Raw genomic sequence first — 23,445 nt, forward strand, 5'->3', positions numbered from 1 at the left:
CATAATCCTCAAAGTAAACTCCAGTTCTCCCTTTTATCTGATAGAAAGGCAATAATAAACTGAGAAAAAAAAAAAATAAACAAGTGCCTTGATGTAAGAACAGTAGTGTACTGCATTGTACCGTGTTAGCCATCAGTAAAAGCAACACGTTGTGAATAGTGATGTTGCGAACCTTCGATTTTCGGTTCGCGAACCTCCGCGGAAAGTTCGGTTCGCGAAAAAGGTCGCGAACCGCAATAGACTTCAATGGGGAGGCGAACTTAAAATTTTTTTAAAATTTCTACTGGCTGGAAAAATGATATAAAACATATTTCCAGAGATCTCCTCCCTCCTACCTATCCCAGAGGGAGGAGGGTCTCATCTGCCAGGGAATTACAGTATTTCAAAAGCCAGCTTACATACCATGGCTGGGATACGAACCCAGGTCTCAGTGTATGGTAGGTAACTAACATATCCATTATACCACCAACACTACTAGCTGAAACTAGCCTAGCATGTACCATTTATGCTCAATCCATTTATGCTCAAAAATACAATTCCACGGAAAGTGGTGACCGTCCCTACTAGAGAGAGAGAGAGAGAGAGAGAGAGAGAGAGAGAGAGATGAATCTACCTGGCTATCTGGGGTTCTCTTTGGACAACTGTTGAACACAAAAGGCAAGGCCATGCCTGGCTACAAATCCATAAGCAGTGGCTGGAAGGTGTAATGGTTAAGGGCTCTGCCTCTGACACAGGAGAACAGGGTTCGAATCTCGGCTCTGTCTGTTCAGTAAGCCAGCACCTATTCAGTAGGAGACCTTAGGCAAGTCTTCCTAACACTGCTACTGCCTATAGAGTGTGCCCTAGTGGCTGCAGCTCTGGCGCTTTGAGTCTGCCAGGAGAAAAGTGCGATATAAATGTTATTTGTCTTGTCTAATTTTTCTTTTGGATTGAGCATAAATGGTACATGCTAGGCTAGCTTCAGCTAGTAGTGCTGGTGGTATAATGGATATGTTAGTTACCTACCATACACTGAGACCTGGATTCGATTCCCAGCCACGGTATGTAAGCTGGCTTTTGAAATACTGTAATTCCCTGGCAGATGAGACCCTCCAGTAGGAGGGAATAGGTGGAAGGGTGGAGGGAAATTAAACTCTCCCTAGCAGAGTGTGTAGCAGCTGTCCCTTAATTAATTGGTGTAGGCAGACGAGTGAGTCAAATGGCACAAGGACCTTGTCTTGTATAAGGGGGGGGGGAGGGGCTCCAAGAGTGAGTGCAGTCTGATTGGCAACAATGTGCCTGCTGACTGTGATGTAGAGGGTCAAAGTTTTGCTCAATAGAGCATTATGGGGTGAATCGAACTTCCGGGAAAGTTCACCTTTGGTAGGCGAACGCGAACCACCGAAGTTCGCCGGCGAACCGTTCGGGACATCTCTAGTTGTGAATAAGGATGTATGCATGTGTGCATACAGGATTTGAGTCTTATGAAGGAACAGCCGAAAGCTTTACTCTTATTCTTTTGACTTCTCAATGACCGCTGCAGCCCCAGGACCGCTCAACGCCAATTAGCGTGAAGTCCTGGGGCGAGGTTTTGCAGAAGATTGTGCGCATCTCCGTCATCAGTCTCCCAGCGGCGATTGCTGCTAGGAGACCGTTAGACGGCGAAACCGCCATCTATTTACACTGTACGGCATCACTGTACTGGGGACAGCCATGTGACACGGCTGTCCCCCGGGAGGCAGGAGAGCGATCGGCTGTCACAGGCTGATGCCTATGACAGCTGATCGCTGTGATTGGCTGGCGGGGGAGGGAGGGGTCAAAAACTACAAGGTCTTTTTGAATAGCATGCATTTATGAAAAAAATCAGCGAAATGATTGGTTCCTGATGACATTCACATACAAAATAAATTAAGTTGCTTCCTGAAATTTTGCATAACGATTTTGCGTTGTTATTGCAAATTCCGATGCAAAATTACGATGATGTGAAATTTGTGCTATTGATGGAGTCCACCTCAACCACCGGTGGCACAGAGTGAGGGATCATGTCTAGAGAGACACAGATGTTTCTAATCCTCCCTGCTCTGGACTCCATGCCTGAAGTGAACATAGTGATGCTTGGATACCTCTCAATCATGAGTTCAAGTAAATCCGGCCACGGCAGAATCGGAATCCGGATACGCCGTGATCGTGATCCGGATTTGAATCTGAGCTCCGAATTTTAGCCGTGATTACATGTAGGATTTGACTTTAACGTTAATAGCAAAGACCCTATACATGCTACAATCACCAAAATTGCATGGATTGTAAAGGTGATTAGTGGCTACAACAAAAACATTTTTTTTTTTCAAAAAGACCTCATAGTTTTTGAGGAAATCAATTTTAAACTTTCAAATGGAAAAGTATTTGTGATAAAAAAAAAAAACGCCAAAACCCGCCGACTTAAGTGGTTAATAGCAAAGACCCCTTAGGTGATATAAACACCAAATGCGCAGGATATGTTAAGTAGAACAGTGAGAACAAGGGGAAAACATGTTTTCAAAAAGACCTTATAGTTTTTGAGAAAATCGATTTTAAAGTTTCAAAGGAAGTTTCAAAGGAAAAAGTAAACATGTAAATGCGGTAAATACATTAACTATCATTTACCGCATTTTCCTTTGAAACTTTAAAATCGATTTTCTCAAAAACTATAAGGTCTTTCTGAAAAAAAGTTGGTGTTTATATCATGTAAGGGGACTTTGCTATTAACCGCTAAAGTCGGCAGGTTTTCAGGTTATAATCACGGCCGTGATCACGAGCCTGATTTAGACCGCGATTACAGGTGCATTCGGAACTGAATCCGTGATCGAGAGGTGATAACGAATTCGGAATCCGACCTCGTGATCAGGAAGAACAGCTCGTGATGACGGGTAACCGTAGAGGCCGTAGAGAGCAACACTGAGTGAACAATACTGTGAACATTTGCTGAAATCAGAGCCCAGAGGAACAACTTTCACCCTTCGGGAACAATAACCTTTTTGTCTCTCATAAATTCCATTCCGTGATATTTACTTTACTGAGAATATAAATTACCTGGTCACCTTTCTCTCCTTTTGTTGCAATACTTCTCCCCTAAGGAAAGCGAGAAAAAACATTTAACATACTATAGTATAGTAGCATTTCTTCTTCTACATATATAAAGACATTTTCAGTTACGGTATGTCAATGAAGATAAAGGAACATTTTATTTTTCTGTCCAATCTCCAAAATGTAATACTAATCTGCGACATCTGTAAAACAGACTTTTGCCTACTCAAAACAGAAGGTACCCCATTGAGCAATTTTAATCCATTCCGTGCACTGATGAGGAACAAACAGGCAGAAACAGTCTGTATGCATGTTGGATTGTTGCGGCTCTGTAGAATTAACAATCTGACACATCATTGCATTCCAGACGATCTTGAGGTGTGTTTAGCTTACAGGGACAACAAAGGGATGATGTTCAAATTCAGCAGTAATGCCTTATGGGGGACATCCAGGGATAGGTTTGTACTTTTTTACCACTCAAGGCCCACTATCACCAGCTGCTCCGAGACCGACAGCATCCTAAACTTCCCCCCAACACGGCAGGCATTAGATTGTAAGCTCCTCTAAGGACAGTTAGTGACGTGATGACAGCGATTACATTATAAGCTCCTCTGAGGATATTTAGTGACATGATGGCAAGGATTAGACTGTAAACTCCTCTGAGCACATTTAGTGATGTGATGGCAGCGATTACATTATAAGCTCCTCTGAGGACAGTTAATGACGTGATGGCAAGGATTAGACTGTAAGCTCCTCTGAGCACATTTAGTGATGTGATGGCAGCGATTACATTATAAGCTCCTCTGAGGACAGTTAGTGACATGATGGCAAGGATTAGACTGTAAGCTCCTCTGAGGATAGCTAGTGATATGATGGCAGAGATTAGATTGTAAGATCCTTGGTGAGTGGCACATTCGGTGAGTGACAGGCAGCTCAGCGATCACTGTAAGTGCCTGTTCCCTTCCCCTTCATCCCCCGAGTGCCAGATCTGGCTGTTGGTAACTGCCCACCGCTATGTGCAAACTCTGTGTAGCAGGACGAATGTCCGGCAGGCTAACTGATACCCTGCTGCCCGCCCCTTGCTTTCCTGGTGCCCTAGGCCATAGCCTTAGAGGCCCTGCCTGAAATCTGGCCATGGAGACATCATATGCTCACAAATAATCACAAATGCCTTCTGTTTAAAGAAGGTAAAATTCTGTGTCAAATAGCATTTTTAGTAAGGGGGCTTTTTGGTCCTTTGTAGCCCCTTACACACTCTTAGGAGTTCTGGTTCACCATGAGCTTGCTGGGTGTCAGGATCAGTCCTGTAGCGTGTTCTGTCCATTGCAGTGGAGCTGCAAACGGACAGTTCTGGCTTATCTGCCTGCATTCGGTTGTGCATTCGCAATAAGTCTCATTGTCATTTGCAATCGCTCTGCAGTTCTGGGCAGCTCAGGATGCTGGCATCATTCCACCAATTGCTTGCTGGAGCTGAGCTGCGGCCGGATAGCCCTGGATTTCCTGCATGCATGTGGTTACATAGTACTGCATGTATTTCTTATGAGAGTCCTTCGCATTCACAGCCAGCTAGCAAATGGTAATCAGACTAACTCAGGATTGAGGGATTACCATTCAGCTGTGTGGGAGTTTGCATGCCTGCACTGCACTCATTGGCTGAGGTCCACATTAAAGTCTGTCTCCCCTTTTAGACCTCGCCCATCATAGCGGTCAGTACGCTATCTGCTGGGCACTGTGCTACTCTGCATAGTTCTGTTATTGTAGTTCAATGCAACCCTATTACTTGTGCTTTAGCTAGTTTCTTGATAAATATATATGCAGACTTGCTAATATATATTTATCCGTTAGTTGAGCCGTTTGTTATTTTTCTGTATTATTGTGTATTGCCTTGTTTCCATGCCTGATGGACGTTCGCTGCATCCGCGGTGGGTCAGTGAAGTCCATTATCCAGATAGCTTGGATTCTGCCATCACCACGTTGGTGACTGGTAGTATTCCTGCTACTCTAGTTTCTGGGAACATAACTGATAGGCTGCGGTTGCTAATAGTAACATTCTTTCCTGTAGTCTTGCCTGTGTGGATGCTTGCTGGTTGTTAGCCTGCTTGCTCTGCTTCTGTGGACGTGACTGTGAGCTGCGGTTGCTACTAGTTACGCTCCAATCTATAGTCCTGCCTTTTATCTGTTTGAATGCTTGCTATAGCTAAGGCAGCGCAACATCGCACTGCCCTGCCATTGTGTCTTACTTGTCTAGTTACGCTCCAATCTATAGTCCTGTCTTGTACCTGTCTGAATGCTTGCTATCGCATCGCACTGCGCTGCCATTGTGTCTTATTCGTAGTGATATCGGAAGCCCAGAGCTGCAGTTGTTCTGAGCAACCTGTGTAGCCTCTTCCATTATTCAGCTACCAGCCTTGTTGCTCTGGGTGGTCAGAGTATAACCCCCAAGCATTACACGGGGAACTCTGTAACTCTGCAACATCTGAAGATTGTGATTAAAGCCCTAATTTTTTTTGGGTGTTTTTATCGCCCAGCCCCTTATGAATCGAGGCTTATGTGTTCTGCTTTGTTACGCACCCCGGAAGATAGGGGCACTAAGTAAGTGCACAATAATGATAACAATCTGCTGCTGATTACAATTTACAATGCTGAGAGAGGACACCTCTAATTCCAGCAGGGGGTATATAATAACACTAGCTGAGGCTATTGAGGCAATTGCATTAGGTCAGTACCAGCAGGGTAGACAGGTGTAATATAGGGGCCTTGTATGGATTTGTTTAAAAAAATATATTTGTATGCGTGCTACACAGTCAGCGAGATGTTAATAATTCTAGCTTGCATGCAAATGTAATGCAAATTGTATTTAGTTTGGAGTTTTAGCCAATTATGGTCAAAAGGAAGTGAATTTGATTGGCCAAATTCCAATCTGCAACAATTTGCATTAAATGTCAATGCAAACCTTGAATTATTAGCAGCTCAATCACCATTTCTATTCTTCACGTACTGTATTTTTTGGACTATAAGACTCACTTCTTCTCCCCCAAAAGTGGGGAAAAAAGTCACTGCGACTTATAGTCCAAGTGCAGGGAGTTCCTGACTTGTGAATGCCTGCCAATCCGAACCTCCGACCCGCTGCAATGTCGGGGACTCCCTGTACTGTGCCCATGCAGAGGAGGACACAGGGGGACAAACAGAGGACACAGGGGGACAGAGGCAGACACATGGGGGACACAGGAGGACAAAAGTGGGACACATGGGGACACAAGGTGGACAGCGGAGGACACAAGGGGGACAGAGGCGGACACATGGGGGACACAGGGGGCACAAGAGGGACAGAGGAGGACACAGGGAGACACAAGAGCTACAGGGGGCACAATCCACAAGATGCCCCTTCACCATGGATGCACCAGGTTTAGTATATATTTTATTTCCCTGGTTTTTGTCCTCTAAACCTGGGTGCGTCTTATGTCAGGAGCGTCTTATAGTCCGAAAAATACGGTAATTTATTAGATACAAATTAAAACTAATTTGAAAAAAGATATATATAAAACATACTTACGGGCTCCCCTCTCTCTCCTTTTGTACCCGGAGGCCCGGCTGGCCCTGGGCTGCCCACTTCCCCCTTTAGAAAAGCAATAAACAATTTAGGTTACATAAAATCCCTCTTCCCGGCTGTGAGAGCTGACCATGAAAAAAATAAATAAGATTTTTAATATGGATATTCAAATTAAAGGTTTAAAAAGTAAATATTACAATTATTAGAATTATTTATATTAACATTCCATGAGACCCCTTTGCCAGTTTTCTGCTAGGAAAGTGTTTTATACCTGGAATTTCTTATCAGTGAGGGTCACACTCCAGAAAAACTCCCAGTTTATGCAGAACTTACCTCCCAGGATCCAGATCAGTGCTGCATTTCTTCCTCCTGTCCTCTGGGGGCATTCTATCTATGTGGTGACATTGCTGTCACTGTAGTCATGTGACAGATAACAATCTCAACCGATAGGTCGGAAGCCTCAGAGGACACAGAGAAGACTGTGGATCCCGGGGAGATGAGTTTTGAATGCTGCTACACTGCGCTTTCTGCAATAACTCACCCGGCGGAAGCCCCACCCCTGGGTCGGGAATACCACTAGGGAGATTAAGATTGACTTATAAAACAGCAGCCATAACAGTCTGATGTGAAATTTGGTTCATTTACCGTAGCTCCAAAACAAATGAAAAGAACAATGGGTTGAACCTTACAGCACTGTCTTATTATCAGTAGTGTTTTCTTGGCCAAACAGAAGTGATTTGGCATCTCTTTACTTTGAAGGAAAGTCACTTTTGGACTGCCTCATTTGCATAGATAAAATCACTGTTTTTTTAACCCTTGCAATGCAAAAAAAAATGTAAATAAAAGAGACCTCAGAAAAGTTATTAGTAGGAGTAGCACACTTTGCACTTATGTTTATCTCATTATGGGGCTGAATCACAAAGATTTTCTGATGAATTACCGTACTTATTAGCTCACAATCTATCTGTTCTTAAATGACTTAATACATGGTTTATCTCTTCCCTCACCGACTTGCCGTGCCGTTCCATTGTCCCTCATTGCCTCCGGTATTTTCTTCAGTCGTGTTCATCTGCGCATGCATGGCTAGGGCGCTCCTGCAGCTGCGGGAGTGCAATGGGCATGCGCGACCGCCCATGCACAGAAGAACAGGACTGGCCCGACTGAAGAGAATACCGGAGGCTACCATGGGACAACGGAGCGATTGGCGAGGATGGCAGAAGAGCCCACGGACCACACGGACCTGGAGGAAGCTCCAGGTAAGTCTAAATACAGCAGTATGTACCATCTCAGGTACCCTTTAAAGTGAACCCAAGGTGAAAATAAACTGATGAGATAAATAAACGGATGAGATAAACCCATGGTTTTATTTCATATTTTATTTAATTTTACTTTATTTAAAGCGGTTTAACACCCAGCATTACAACTTTGCTGTAAAAGATTGCTTACAGCTTAGAAATTGTTATGCCAGATTTTTTTTTAAGCAGAAATTCACTGAATGGGTTAAACATGACATTTTAGTGTTGGATTTAACTAGGAATCACATCCGTTCTTATCTTTAGTTACAAATGTATCTTTGTTTGGAATGCAAATAGACCTCTGAAAAGCCTGTCGGGGAAGCCCTCTTTGTTCTCTCAGAGAGGTGTTTGTTTATTACTTTGTAAATAGATACATTTGTAACTAAACCTAAGCATGGAGGAGGATTTCTAGCTAAATGCAGCACTAAAATGTCATGTTTAATCCATTCAGTGAATTTCTGCTAAAAAAAAAAATCTGGCATAATCGTTTCTAAGCTGTAAGCAATCTTTTAAAGCAAAGTTGAAATGCTGGGTGTTAGACCACTTTAATATTTAAACATTTACAAAGTAAATTGAATGTTTTGTTGTCTCTGCTCAATGGCTGTCTATTGAGTGTCCCTAAATGAAAATACATGAACTATTGACCTTTTTTTATTTTCCCCTGCTATTGGAAGTTGTATTTTGCCAGGAAAACTTTTATGGCTGTAATTTTCTTATCAGTGATGTGTGCTGTATTCCCAACAAGGTACCGACAAGACAGCAGCTGTCACTTACATGCCTTAAAAGTTAACTCTTTCAGGCAGCAAAATAAAACAAGTAAAACAGAATGGTGATTAATATGTTATGCACTGTACATACACATGTTTATCTCATCATGTCACATGTCACCTCGGGTACACTTTAAATGAATCATCAGGCAATTTTAGAAAAATCTGCTGTACTCACCTGGGGCTTTCTCCAGCCCCTTGCAGTCAACTGTCCCACGCTGTCACCTCCGCTCTCCACCGCTGTCCCGCTGTTGCCGCACGGTGCAGAGGACGACCGCGAGGTCACCCTTACTGCGCCTGCGTCAAGCGCCGCTGTCAATCACGGCCACGTTGTCCGCGGCTTACTGCGCAGGCGCAGAACTGATCTGTTTGAGAAAAGGAATAGATTTCTCATGGGAAAGGCGGTATCAGCTACTAACTGGGATGAAATTCAATTATTGGTTACGGTTTCTCTTTAATACTACATGGAGGAAGTAAAATTGGCCAATCATTGGCAAATCAAAATTGGATGAGTGTGTGTGCGCTCAAAAACAGATGCCAATGAATTAGCTGGCAGCTGGTTAATTAACCAATGGCTAGAGGCTTCAATTGGCTAATTGGCTAAATGTAACATTCTCTTTGGGTAGGCGGAGGTTTGTTTTTAATTTTTAGCTCATAATCAGAATACAGGTGGTCAGTGATACGCTAATTATTCAGAACTGATGTCAATGTATTCTAATTGTATGTAAATGTACATGGCTTACAAATGGCTTTGGAGCTGCTGCGTTTGATTGGTCCATTTCCAAATTGCATAAATTTGCAACAAATCGGCATCAGTTCATAATTATTATCATCCCCAATCATCACGGGCCCTGCCAGTCCAGACTTACCGCCATTTATCTCTAAAGCCTGCAGAATCACATCAGAGGCATTAGGCCCCGCTCAGCCTGCATAATAACAATGTGAAGCAGATACCGCCCATCTTATGCCAGGCTCATACTCACCTTCGGGCCGATAGGACCTTCCGGGCCGGGAAGACCTATTTCACCCTAAAACGCAAAGAAAACTGTATTAATATCTTTCATCTTGTATCTAAACACTATGATAAAATAGAAGCATTTATACAGTAAATGTAAGTTGCATTAAAGCAAAATCATGAAGAAATTAACAGTGCATGCAAATATTTCCAGAACCAATACAGTGTGGATTATGCTTTACATTTGGGAAGCGTAAGGAATGGCTGCAGGGTTCACCATCACTATAATTCATCTACATCCCAAAACTAGTCTACACCCTACTTTACTACTACTCTACCTTACTCTACTACTACACTACCGTGTTTCCCCGAAAATAAGACACTGTCTTATATAAATTTTTGCTCCAAAAAGTGTGCTAGGGCTTATTTTCAGGGGATGTCTTATATCGGCACTGCATGATATGTCCCATGCTGGCCACCTCTTATTGCTGCTCATTGTAATGTCACAGTGCCAATCAGGCACCTGTCATGTCATCCCTGCACACAGATCCATAGCCAGCCCCATAGCCTGTCTTTGCTCCCCTGCATTGTGTCCCCCTCCCGACCCGTGTAGCCGCTCCGTCCCGCCCCCTAGCCTGTGTCTCTGCTCCCCTGCAATGTGTGTCATGACGTTAAAACAGGGGAGCGGAGAGACAGTCTGGGGATGCGGGATATGATGTGTTCTGCGGCTGGGGATGTGTGGCTTTGGGGCTAGGTCTTATATTCGGAGGATGCCTTATATTCAGAGAAGGAATGAAATTGCAGCTAGGCCTTATAATCAGAGGATGTTTTACTTTAGGGGAAAGACGGTACTAACAAACCTACCCTACTCTACTCCCAAACTTACCCTACAACCAAACCTACCCTACTTTACTACTAAACTACTCCCAAACCTACCCTAAACTACTATTGTCAGGGGCGTAGCAATAGGGGGTGCAGCGGTAGCGACCGCATCGGGGCCCTTGGGCCAGAGGGGCCCCGAAGGGCCCTCCCTCAACTACAGTATTAGCTCTCTATTGGTCCTGTGCTCATAATAATCACTTCTATATATACATTGAGTAGTGGTAATCATTAACAAGCTCTTCCCCATCCCCTTCTTGCCCCTCTGACACTGTAGTTGCCATTGTCAGATTTTGGTGCGCCGTATCAATTGTTATGTATAGAGTGCCTGGGGGGCCCCATTGTAAAACTTGCATCGGGGCCCACAGCTCCTTAGCTATGCCACTGACTATTGTTCTATTTCCAAACCTACCCTACTCTACTTCTACTCTACTCCAAAACTTATGCTACTCTACTACTACTCTACACCCAAACCTCCCCTACTCAACTTTTACTCTACTCCCAGACTACCCTACTCTACTACTACTCTACTCCAAACTTACCCTACTTTACTACCGCTCTGTATCCAAACCTACCCTACTCAACTTCTACTCTACTCCAAAACTTACCCTACTTTACTACCACTCTGTATCCAAACCTACCCTACTCTTCTACTTCCAAACCTACTCTACTCTACTTATTTACAAAACTTTTCCTTCATTACTACTACTCTACGTCCAAACTTTCTCTACTTTACTGCTACCGTACGCTACTCCCAAACTTTCCCTACCCTATGTCTGCACTACTCCCAAACCTACATTACATTACTACTACTCAACTTCCAAACCTACTGTTCTCCACTAGTATTCTACTCCCAAAACTACCCTACTCTACTACCAGTCTACTCCCAAACCATACCTAATTTTCTATTACTCTACTCCCAAACCTACCCTACTCCACTAATACTGTACTCTCAAATCTACTCTACTTTTAAACCTACCATACTCTACTACTACTCTACTACTTATTTACTCCCAAACCTACCCTAATCTACTACTACTCTACTCCTAAACCTCCCCTACTCTACTACTATACTAACAAATTCACCCTACTTTACTATTACCCTACTAACAAATCTACCCTACTTTACTATTACTCTAATCCCAAGCCTACTGTACTCTAGTGTCAAGAACTACTCTGCCACTTTACTGCTGCTTTACTCCCAAAGCTAGCCTACTCCACCACTGCCTTACCAAACCTATGATACATTACTATTACTCTATTTCCAAACCTACCCTACTCTGCCCTTACCTACTACTTATTTACTCCCAAACGTACCCTACTCTGCTACTACATTACCATTACTCTACTACCAAACCTACCCTACTTTAACTCCAAACCTATCCTACTCTACTACTGCTCTATTCCCAAACCTACCCTACTTAACTACTACTCAACTCCAAAACCTACTCTACTCCTATGCCTAACTCTAAAATGTACCATACTATACTACTATTTTTTTCAGCCCCTCTCCCACCTCCTCCTAAAACATCCGTATTCTGTATGCCCACAGACCACCCTCCACCCCCATATTCCCCTACCTATAAATTGCCCTGACTCCTCCCCCTCCCACATCCCTCTGAGCTCCATTCTTGAAACACCTGTACTACTTCCACAATCCTGTTCACTCCCTTCCCCCACCACATCACTTGTAAAGACACATCCCCCCCAACTGTTATAGTGAAAAAAGGTAAGGGGTAGTAAGAGAACTGCCTTCCCTCTTATTAGTGGCAAAGGGAAGAGGTGAGTGGTTTGTGTTCTTTCCCCCTCAAAAAAGGCCAATGGGGCTCGCTGCTGGGATGGCATGTAGGCCCAACTCCTGAAGGTTACCAAGCTCAGCTGGGACCCCCAGTGTGCTGTCACTGGAACTTTTGAGATTCTGATAATTTAAAAAATATTTTTTTTGGAGGGGGGGGGGGGGGTAGGAGTTGTTCTCAACTTAGCATTAGTTAGAGGTACAGGCGGGGAGAAAAAGGAGATACATAGATATTAACATTAGAAAGTTAAGACTGACTTAAGAAGAGGTAAGACTTGTTCACCTACCTTCTCCCCTAAGGGGCAGTTGGAGCAGTTGATGGTCGTGTTTTGGAGTCCCCTCTGTTCAACCGCTGTAGGTGTTGGTATGAGAGGTGGAGGTTCAGTGACCACAGTCACCACACACTGCAGAAAATAAAATAAAAAAAACTAAATGAGGCCTAACTCTTTATTGTAGGCGGGATTTTCCAGAGGTCACGATGGGCCTTCCAGAGAAGAAACAACAAAAACGAGGAACAGCAGGAGCCCTATATAGCGTAGCATGTTGATATCGGAGGATAAAAGTGGTGCGTAAGCTTATAATCACACAGCCCAGGTTGCAATAGCGGCAACCACGGTAATGCCCTTGTCGAGAAATTTTAATCAGTCTCCAAAAAGTGTTAGGACTGGAACACACTAGGAATCACTGCAGCACTTTTAAACCATAGCAGCACTGTGTGTAGAGATTCCTAGGGTGACTGCAATCGAGTTTTAGTCTATTTTGAAGTGCTGTACAGTAAACTATACAGCTCTTCCAATTAGCGTTTCATTTCATCTATATATATATATATATAAAATCGGATGTATGTGTATGTATGTACTGTATGTGCGTGTGTGTGTGTGTGTGTCGCGATCACTTGAAAACGGCTTGACCGATTTGAACAAAACTTGGTATACAGATCCCTTACTACCTGAGATGATATGTTCTGGTGGTCTCGGGTCCCCCCTGCATGTGGGAGGAGCTACAAACAGCAAATCAGATTTCACCCATTCATAATAGAAAAAGACTGTGTAATGTAAAAGGCTGCCATTCTCACAGTAATCAAGCCAGAGTCCCCACACTTGGCACAGTTGGTCACTTGGTGACTGGGGTTACAAATCCAAGAAAGGAGGGCGGAGCATTAAACAGTCAATCAAATTTCAGCCATTAATTTTCAATGGGAAAATGTAAACTGCAGCCGTTTGTACACTGTTAATGGCAGGGTTTTCAAACTTGGCACACTTGGTTACTGGGTGCATGAGATTAATATTCAGGAAAGTGGGTGGAGCCTACAAAGCCAATCAAAATTCACCTATTGATTTTCAAGGGGAATATTTAAACTGCTGCCATTCTTACACTGTTAATGGCAGAGGCTTCAGACTTGCTACAGTCGGTTATTGGGTGACTGGGGTTAAAATTCAGAAAAGGGGGTGGAGCCACAAACAGCCAATTAGATTTGTTTCATTTCAAAAGGAAAATAGAAATTATTGATGCCAAGGACCCCAAAGCTCGAAAACTTGGTCATTGAGTGTTCCTGCGTTAGGGTTAGAAAAAGTAGCAGAGCCAACAGCAGCCAAATACATACCCAGGCAACGCCGGATCATAAGCTAGTTTTTAAAAAACTTTATTATACTCACCAGGTATCCCGATGTCTGTCTTCCGTCTGTAGCCCCGCCCCCTAATTGAAGAGGTCATAGGTGCTCCTTTAGGACCAATCAGAGAAGTGCCTGTGACCTCTTCTGGTAAGTATAATTAACTTTATTTAACCACTTGCCGACCGCGCACTCATAACGCGCCGGCAAAGTGGTAGCTGCAAGACCAGCGACGCAGTTCTGCGTCGCCGGCTGCAAGCTAATTAATCAGGAAGCAGCCGCTCGCGCGAGCGGCTGCTTCCTGTCAATTCACGGCGGGGGGCTCCGTGAATAGCTTGCGGGCCGCCGATCGCGGCTCGCAGGCTGAATGTAAACACAAGCGGAAATAATCCGCTTTGTTTACATTCGTACAACGCTGCTAACAGTAGCAGCGTTGTACCAGATCAGCGATCCCCGGCCAATCAGCGGCCGGGGATCGCTGTCACATGACAGGCAGGAGCCTGTTAGAGGCTGTACAGGACAGATCCGTTCCTGTGCAGCCTCTGATCTCCGGGGGGAAGGGAGGTAGGAGAGGGAGGGGGGGAATGTCGCCGCGGAGAGGAGCTTTGAGGTGCCCCTGCCAGCCACACGCAGGCAGGAGCGATCAGACCCCCCCAGCACATCATCCCCATAGGGGGGAAAAAAGGGGGGCGATCTGGTCGCTCTGCCTGCTACCTGATCTGTGCTGGGGGCTGCAGAGCCCACCCAGCACAGATCACAGAGTACAGCGCTGGTCCTTAAGGGGGGGGGGGGGGGTAAAGCGTGGGTCCTCAAGTGGTTAAAATTCAAATTGCTCGGCCCCCAAATCGCTGCAAAATCGATTCTCTACTTAGTACTGAGCGCAAACATGCTCCATGTCCTGCGATTTTGATTATCCCTAATCTTAATCACACTAGTGGGTCCAACCCCATTTAAATGCATTGGCAAAGCGTTTTCTGGTATCTCCGGCAATTGTCTGCAATCCATAAACGCTACCAAAATAGTGGGTCCCAGCCCTGGACAGAGGTGAACCCACAGGAACGATTGTGATTTGGTCCTACATCATTTTTGGAACATTTTTCACTCCAATGCAAAGAATAAGAGTGATCCAAAATCCCCTTTGAATCACTGTCCAAAAACAATTTTGCAGCTACTTTGTGAGTGATTTTTTTTCCCAGTTTTAAATAAAGTTTGAACAACCTGCTGTGTCTGCCAGCTCCCGGCATGTAGCCCCACCCCCTTGCACAAAGACTAGATTACTTACCGGTAATGTCTTTTCTGGTAATCCGAAGGACAGCACCCTGAGAAGATGTCCACTCCCACATTCACTGGACAGGACCGCACTAAAGAATTTGCATAGTTAGGCAGTATAAAAGGCAGCATTTCACATACCACATCAGTTATAAAAAAAGACAAGACACCAAATGATGCTTCAATATAAATTTTTTATTTACATGGGTGGGCGTCAACGGGTGCTGTCCTTCGGATTACCAGAAAAGACATTACCGGTAAGTAATCTAGTCTTTCTCTGGACATCCTCGGACAGCACCCTGAGAAGATAAACAAGAACATGATATCTAGGGAGGGATAACTGCCTGTAAAACCTTTCTGCCAAAGGCTAAATCTCTACTAGCAGATACGTCTAGCTTATAATGTTTAGCAAAAGTGTTTGAAGAAGACCAGGTAGCTGCTCGGCAAATCTGCTCAATACTGGCTCCTGCCCTCTCTGCCCAAGAAGTTGACATCGATCTCGTGGAGTGAGCCTTGATGGATGCTGGCACTCTCTTATTCTGCACGCTGTAGGCCAGGGAAATGGCCTGTCTTAACCATCGTGCTATGGTAGCTTTTGAAGCTTGCCTTCCTCTGTTTGGTCCTGAATGAAGGACAAACATCGCCCTAGACCTTCTCCAACTGTTAGTGACCTCCATATACTGTAAGATACAGCGTCTAACATCAACAGCCTGCAACTTCCTTTCCTTGTCATTTGAAGGATTTGGACAAAAAGAAGGTAAGTAAATCTCCTGTGACCGGTGAAAATCCGAGACCACTTTTGGTAGAAAGGTAGGGTCCATCTTTAAAGTGATGCGATCGTCTGAAACAATGCAGTATGGTTCATCAATCGACAAGGCCTGGATCTCGTTTACACGCCTTGCAGAACAAATTGCTAGTAGAAACACTGCCTTCAAAGTAAGGTTTTTCTCCGATATTTCTGATAATGGCTCAAAGGGATGTAATGAAAATGCCTGTAACACTGTGTTTAAATCCCAAGGTGGGGTCCTTATTCTCTGTTTTGGTTTCAACCTAGACGTTGCATGGAAGAACTGAATTATAAAGCGATCTTCTGACAATTTTTTCTCCAAGAATACACTTAATGCAGCCGTCTGTACTTTTAATGTGCTGATGCTTAGGCCCATTGCGAATCCTGCCTGTAAAAACTCTAATACAGAGGATATCAAAGTTCTTGAGACCCCTTTCCTTGAGCACCAATCAGAATAAGTTCTCCAAGCCTTCGCATACATTTTTCTAGTTACCTCCTTTCTGCTGCAAATCAAAGTTTTTATAAGTTCTTCTGAAAATCCCTTTTGTTTCAGGAGTGTCCATTCAGGTTCCACGCTGTTAGCTTGAACATGGTCAGCTGTGGATGGAAGAACGGGCCCTGAGATAGTAAGTCTGGTCTGTTCGGTAATATCCAGGGATCCTCTACAGCTAACCTTTTCAGCAGCGAAAACCAAGGTCTTTTTGGCCAAAAAGGAGTTATCAATATCGCTCTGACCTTCTCCTGCATTATTTTGTTCAGTACTTTCGGAATCACTGTAATTGGTGGAAAGGCATAGACCAGAGGAAACTCCCACTTGATTGAGAAGGCATCTATGACCTTTGAGTTGTCCTCCCGAGAGAGGGAACAGAACTGAGGGCATTTGTTGTTGTGCTTGGAAGCAAATAAGTCTATGTCTGGACTGCCCCATTTCTGCAGAATCTCTTGAAACCCTTCCTGGTGAAGGCTCCACTCGTCCTGTAACAAAGTCTCCCGACTGAGGAAATCTGCCATGCAATTTCGAGAACCTTTCAAATGTATAGCTTTTAGAGAACAAGTCCATTGTTCCGCCCAGGACATTATCCTTTGAGTCTGACTCCAAAGGGAAGCACTCCTGGTACCCCCCTGCCTGTTCAGGTATGCCACTACTGAAGAATTGTCTGTCTGGATCAACACATGTTTCATCTGGAGGAATGAGGAGAAATGTTCTAGAGCCAATCTGACTGCTTCCAACTCTCTGTTGTTCGATGGCATGCTGCTTAGAGTTTGAGACCATAGACCCTGGGCTGGCATATTCTTGAAGTGTGCCCCCCACCCTATTGCACTTGCATCTGTTGTCAGAATGCATTCTGTTGGAAAGTTCCAGAGACGGCCTGTCGAGAGATGTACTTGTTCCTTCCACCAGTCCAAAGAAAGCTTCACCTTGGGAGGGATCAGTACCCTGTCGTCTAGAGAAGACTTCTTCTTGTTCCATACCCTCAGGATCCATACCTGGAGTTGCCTTGAATGAAACTGTCCCCAAACCATAGTCATGAAGGCAGAAGTCATGAGCCCCAGAAGTGACATAGCTTCTCTTATTGTTGTGGTCTGAGCACTCTGAAAGGAAAGAATACAATTGATTAATCTTTGACCCTTATCAACAGGCAGAAAAACTTTCTGAACAGAAGAATTAATCGTAAGGCCTAAATAATTCATGACTTTTGAAGGTTGAAGACAAGATTTCTCCCAGTTCATGAGCCAACCTAATGACTCCAGAAAGTTAATTGTATAGCTCAACTGATATGAAACTGACTCTGTAGAAGGGCCCCATATCAGCAGGTCATCTAAGTATGATATAACCTGAATAGATCGTATTCTAAGCACTGACAGAACTTCTGCCATTATCTTAGTAAATAACCATGGTGCTGATGATAACCCAAATGGTAAAGAAGTGAACTGGTAATGTCTTACCTCCCCTGCAGTCCTGATGGCAAATCTCAGAAACCTCTGTGATCTCAGACTCATGGGGATGTGTAAGTATGCATCTCTGAGGTCTAGGGACACCATATAACAGTCTCTCTGTAGTAGGTTCACTACTGTCCTCATATTGTCCATTCGAAATCTTTTGTATAAGATGAATCTGTTCAATGACTTTAGATTTATGATGAACCTGTAATCTCCTTTGGGTTTTTTGACTAGGAAGACAGGGGAGTAGAAGCCTGCATGCATGTGAGAGGCGGGTACCTGGCGTATCACCTTCTTCTCCAGTAGGGAGGCAATCGATTCCATCAGTGCCTTCTGAACAATCATATCCTTTGGGTGGGGGGTTACACAAAATCTTGAATGAGGAATCCTTACAAACTCCAGATCGTATCCCTCTAATACAATCGATCTTATCCATTTGTTCTGGAAATGTTCCTGCCAAGTCTCGAAAAAATGCGTGATCCTTCCTCCTACTGGAATTATGGCGTCATTGTTGCTTTGGCGTTGTAACTGAGCTGGAGGGATTAAGTAGGAAATTTGATCAGGCTCTTGGACCTTTCCCTGTATTCCATCTTCCTCTACCACTTCCTGTAGAGGTATTGCTTTGCTTCTTCTGGTTACGAAAGGATCTCTGGAAACGAAAAGTTTTCCTCTTAATTGGGAATTTTTTCTTCCTATCTGATGATCTGTCAAGGGTCTCCTCCAACTTGCTACCAAACAAAAGGTTTCCCTCACACGGAATGCCACATAAACGTGATTTTGATGATGAATCTCCCTGCCATGTTCTTAGCCAAACCGCACGTCTTGTAGAATTTACTAATGCTGATGTCCTAGCTGACAGCCTTACAGATTCATCTGCTGCATCAGAAAGATAATTTACTACTAGAAACAAGGTAGGGAATGCTTTCAAGATCTCCTCTCTTGGCGTATCTCCTGCTATATGCATATGAAGTTGTTCTAACCAGATTTTTAAGCAACGTGCCATGGCTGTGGATGCAACAGCAGGTTTAAACCCTGTAGTAGATGACTCCCATGCTCTACGCAATAAGTTGTCCATCTTTTTATCCATGATATCTTTTAAAACACCTGAGTCCTCAAACAGGAGGTCTGAACTTCTAGACATTCTAGAAATTGAGGGATCCAGCTTCGGAACTGGACCCCAAAATTTCTGATCCTCAAGTCTAAAAGGATATCTTCTAGCTAACGATTTTGGCCAAAATACTCTCCTTTCTGGTACATTCCATTCTTTGTCTATCATCTCCTTAAGGTTCTCATGAACCGGAATGAAGGTTGATTGTACCACTGACAGGCTTTCATACATTTTATCCATAGCAGACAATTCCTTATGTTCGGCTTTAACACCCATAGTAATATGCATTGTAGACAGTAACTTATCCAAGTCATCAACAGCAAAAGCAAACTTTGCAGATTTCAATGCCTTTTCCTTTTCTTCCTCCGAATCAATAAAACTACCCTCAAAAGATGAATCCTCCACCTCTCCCTCAGAGAGATCTGATACTTCCTCCTCTCTATCAAGCTTCCTTTTCTTAGATGGATGTTGCGTTTTATCAGAAGTAACCTCTGTAGGTGCTGAAGGAAGGGGAGGGGTAGGAGGGGGAGGAGAGGTGTGGGTAGCCACTCCTTTGAAAGCTTGAAAGGTAGATGATAGTTCAGATTTCATCCATCCCACAAACTCCTTTAATACCCCAGAAGATTCTTGCTTCACAACCTTATCAGCACATTTCTGACATAAAGATTTTGAAGATATAGGAATCCTAGTGGAACAAATTGAACATCTCTTTGTATCAGTTTTCTGTTCTGCTTTCTTATGTTTTTCTCCTTTATCTCTTGGATTGGGCTGTATAAGAGAAGGAGAGAGAACAAAACAGAAAAAAGGCCCCTCAGTAAAATATACTAATATAGTATATAAAATATAAATGTAAAGCAATCCCACCAGCAGGATTAGTTTACCAGAGAGGAATTGGAACCTTGCTCCGCAGCCTGAGAGGAGGATCCAGCAGCCTGCTCCATGGTCAGCCGATTCACACTGGAGGCTGAAAACCAGGAGCCTTAAATACCCACAAGCCCACCCAGCCAAAACGCCCCCTGTGCAGCCGAAAGAGGTGCCTACCTACAACCATTGCCGTCCGCAAGTTCCGTAGGACGCTGACAGGCTTCCTGAGCCCGCAATGGCGCTCGGCGTTCCCCTCCTGGCTGCCTCACATGACCCGATCAGCTGACAGAGGGCGAGTAAACCAGAACTTCCGGTTTCCGCGTGTGCGCGCGCTCTGGGCGGGCTTCCGTAGCGTCTGGCGTCTATGCTGCGGAAAGCTCCCCACCTTAGACCAGCCTGGCTTACGGTATTCCTGGCAGCCTTCTGGCAGCAGCCCCTGCTCCCTGGCATGGAAAGCCTCAGACGTTTCGACGAAGTGCATCCTGCGTGGACAGGACAAAAAACTGATGTGGTATGTGAAATGCTGCCTTTTATACTGCCTAACTATGCAAATTCTTTAGTGCGGTCCTGTCCAGTGAATGTGGGAGTGGACATCTTCTCAGGGTGCTGTCCGAGGATGTCCAGAGAAAAACAATTTTGCAGCTACTTTGTGAGTGATTTTTTTTCCCAGTTTTAAATAAAGTTTGAACAACCTGCTGTGTCTGCCAGCTCCCGGCATGTAGCCCCACCCCCTTGCACAAAAAGGGCTTCTCCATTTGATAATAGAGACGTGCAGATGTCCTTTTGTGCAAGGGGGTGGGTCTACATGTCTGCAGCCAGTGGGCACCAACCTCGAGAGACCCTGCATGTAGCTAAAACTTCATACCATTAGCAGCTTCAAATGAATTATCTCCTGTGAGATAAGTGCATTACTTTTAAAGAGAATCTGTATTGTTAAAATCACACAAAAGTAAACATACCAGTGCGTTAGGGGACATCTCCTATTACCCTCTGTCACAATTTCGCCGCTCCTCGCCGCATTAAAAGTGGTTAAAAAACAGTTTTAAAAAGTTTGTTTATAAACAAACAAAATGGCCACCAAAACAGGAAGTAGGTTGATGTACAGTATGTCCACACATAGAAAATACATCCATACACAAGCAGGCTGTATACAGCCTTCCTTTTTAATCTCAAGAGATCATTTGTGTGTTTCTTTCCCCCTGCAGCTATCTTCCACTGAAGTGTCAGGCTGTTTCTTCCTGCAGAGTGCAGACAGCTGTGCCTGTATGTAATTCCTCAGTATGTGAAAGCCCAGCCAGCTCAGAGGACTATTTATCCAGCTTGTAAAAGATAATAGAGAAGAGAGAAGCTGCCCTAATCTAAATAACACACAGCAGTGTGCAGAGAGGGGCCTGGAGGGGGGAGATGCATCACAGAACCACAACACTGAAGAACGTGGCAGCCTTCCAGACACAGGCTGACAAGTCTGACAGGAGAGAGATACGTTGATTTATTACAGAGATGGTGATAGTAGAACGTGCTGCAGTAAGCCAAAACACATTAGAATAGATTTTGGAACGTGTAGGATGGAAGAAAACCAGATGAAATTTTTGTTACGGAGTCTCTTTAAACTCAGCTAGCAGGACTTGTGCTGTAAATTCTTGGAATTCTTTGATGTCTCTCTGCTAGTAGAGGATATAGAAACTGAAAGCAGAAGTCTGTTATTGTCTCACACTGCCCCCTAGTGAAAAGTGGCCATAAATACGCATTGCAGCAATACTAAATTAGTAGCAAGGGTTACAAAAATAAAAATGCAAATTGCAAGTGCTGTATAATCGCAGGTAGTAGATTGTACAGCGCTTGCAATTTCAGCTAAAGTCGCGCTTCAAAATACAGCGAAAAACATTACACAAATTTACTTTAGCAAGCGAAAGCTCTCCTCTCAGTGGGCCCCTGGCCAGTGTTTCTTTAAAGGATACCTTGGCCCAGAAGAAAATTTCAAAACGGGGGAGCAGGCAGTAGAAGTGGGCTCTCCTTATGTCCACTACTCTGAAGCTACTTCCTGGTCTGGTCGGGGAGGAGAAGGGTCGGTGACTACTGCGCAGGCGCTGCCTGTCGATGCACGGCCTTGATAGCACATCCTGGGCAACTAATAGGGGGTTATTAGTTGCCCGGGAGTGAGGGTTCTGTGTGAGAGTAGGGAGAGGTTAGGTCACAGTGAAATATTGGCAAAAATTGCAAATATTTCACTACATTAAATAAGTTGTAAAATATCAATATATTAACCGATATTCTACCAGCACTATAAAATGCTCCCTTTTACCATTTTCTTTTCCGATTTCGCCTGCGTCCAAATTAGTGCGCAACATTTTGAAATGTATGCCTTTAAACATATCCCCTGAAATATTTTGATAAAATGTGTCTTTCTAGATCTTTTCTTGCTGGCTGCTGGATTACAATCTCCAGCACATGTGTACTTTACTTTATATACAACAGAACTGCCGGCTAAATGATTTTAGCTTTTGCCCGAAGTTCAGCAGAAAGATTATAACGAGCGAGTTCTTTTCCTGAGGGTGCCTTTTTCTTCAGCAGAACTGTAACTTATGCTTTAATTGTGCTTCTCTCTGTGTTGTGCAGGCAATGTCTATTCTAATAGCCTGACAGCGGGGAAAGGCTGTGAGATGATCATTGTTAGCCCTTTCAAACTCAAATTCCATTTTACATTAAAAAATTGCAATGATACGGAGCTATGAAAGTCATTTTGTAATTCCGTGCTCTCAAAGTTATCTTTTGATTTCTGTTTGCAGCCAGCTATAAATCTCTAAAACTTACCAGAAAATGGCATTTCTCTTTAAAGGACACCCAAGGTGAAAATAAACTAATGTAATAAATAATTGCATCTATCCTCCTTCTCCTAAAATGACCCTTTAAGATATTCCACAGTTTTACTTTATATTTAAATCTACTTTTTAAGTTTTTACAGTTTTATTGTTTTTTGCTCAGTGACAGATTCATTAAAGTATGCCAGAGCTAAAATCTATGAACTATTGACCCTTTTTATCTTTTTCCTGCTCTCAGAAGCCATTTTCTGCTAGGAAAGTGTTTTATAGTTACATGCCTGATGTTTAACTCTTTCAGGCCGAGAAAGAAAAAAAGGAACACAGCATAGTTATTTGTGTGCTAGCACTGTACATACAAGTTTATCTCATCATGTCACATGTCACTTCGGGTAACCTTTAAAGAGACCCTGTAACAAAATTTTCAGCCTTATTTTTTATATCCTATAAGTTCCTATACCTGTTCTAATGTGGTCTGTCTTACTGCAGCCTTTCCTAGTTGCACAGTGGCTGTATTATCTCTGTTATATAATCTAATCTTCATTCCTCTGACGGCTTTGTCGGGCTCATGCACTCAGGCAGGAATGTGCTGCTCTGCTGTGATAGGATAGAAGCTATACACACCCTCTCCACGCCCCCTGCAGGCTCTGTGTGAGTCACAGACTGAGCTCCTCTCAGCCTATCACACTCTGGTTAGCAGCCATGTCTTTTGTTTGTAAACACTGCCTAAAACTGGCAATTACAAGCCAGGATTGCAGCAGGGAGTG

At 43.8% G+C, this 23,445-nt stretch overlaps 2 protein-coding genes across 3 annotated transcripts in view; both read right to left on the reverse strand.

The window, feature by feature from the left end:
• Positions 1–23,445, reverse strand: part of COL22A1 (collagen type XXII alpha 1 chain) — a 483,118-nt gene that overhangs the window by 274,174 nt on the left and 185,499 nt on the right. For both annotated transcript variants that reach the window (XM_068238069.1, XM_068238068.1), the window contains exons 9-12: positions 12,571–12,687; positions 9,638–9,682; positions 6,596–6,658; positions 3,049–3,087 (exon numbers count right to left, since the gene is read on the reverse strand). In XM_068238069.1, the coding sequence (XP_068094170.1) occupies positions 3,049–3,087; positions 6,596–6,658; positions 9,638–9,682; positions 12,571–12,687 (264 nt within the window). The remainder of the gene's footprint in view (positions 1–3,048; positions 3,088–6,595; positions 6,659–9,637; positions 9,683–12,570; positions 12,688–23,445) is intronic.
• LOC137518316 (uncharacterized) lies at positions 16,499–18,398 on the reverse strand. Its single transcript, XM_068236001.1, has 2 exons — positions 17,897–18,398; positions 16,499–17,542 (listed from the first exon to the last, which is right to left on the reverse strand). The coding sequence occupies exons 1-2, from the start codon at positions 18,233–18,235 to the stop codon at positions 16,499–16,501; spliced, it is 1,383 nt and encodes a 460-aa protein (XP_068092102.1). The 5' UTR covers positions 18,236–18,398.

Source organism: Hyperolius riggenbachi, chromosome 5 (assembly GCF_040937935.1).
Source record: "Hyperolius riggenbachi isolate aHypRig1 chromosome 5, aHypRig1.pri, whole genome shotgun sequence".
In the NCBI taxonomy this organism is placed as follows: domain Eukaryota; kingdom Metazoa; phylum Chordata; class Amphibia; order Anura; family Hyperoliidae; genus Hyperolius; species Hyperolius riggenbachi.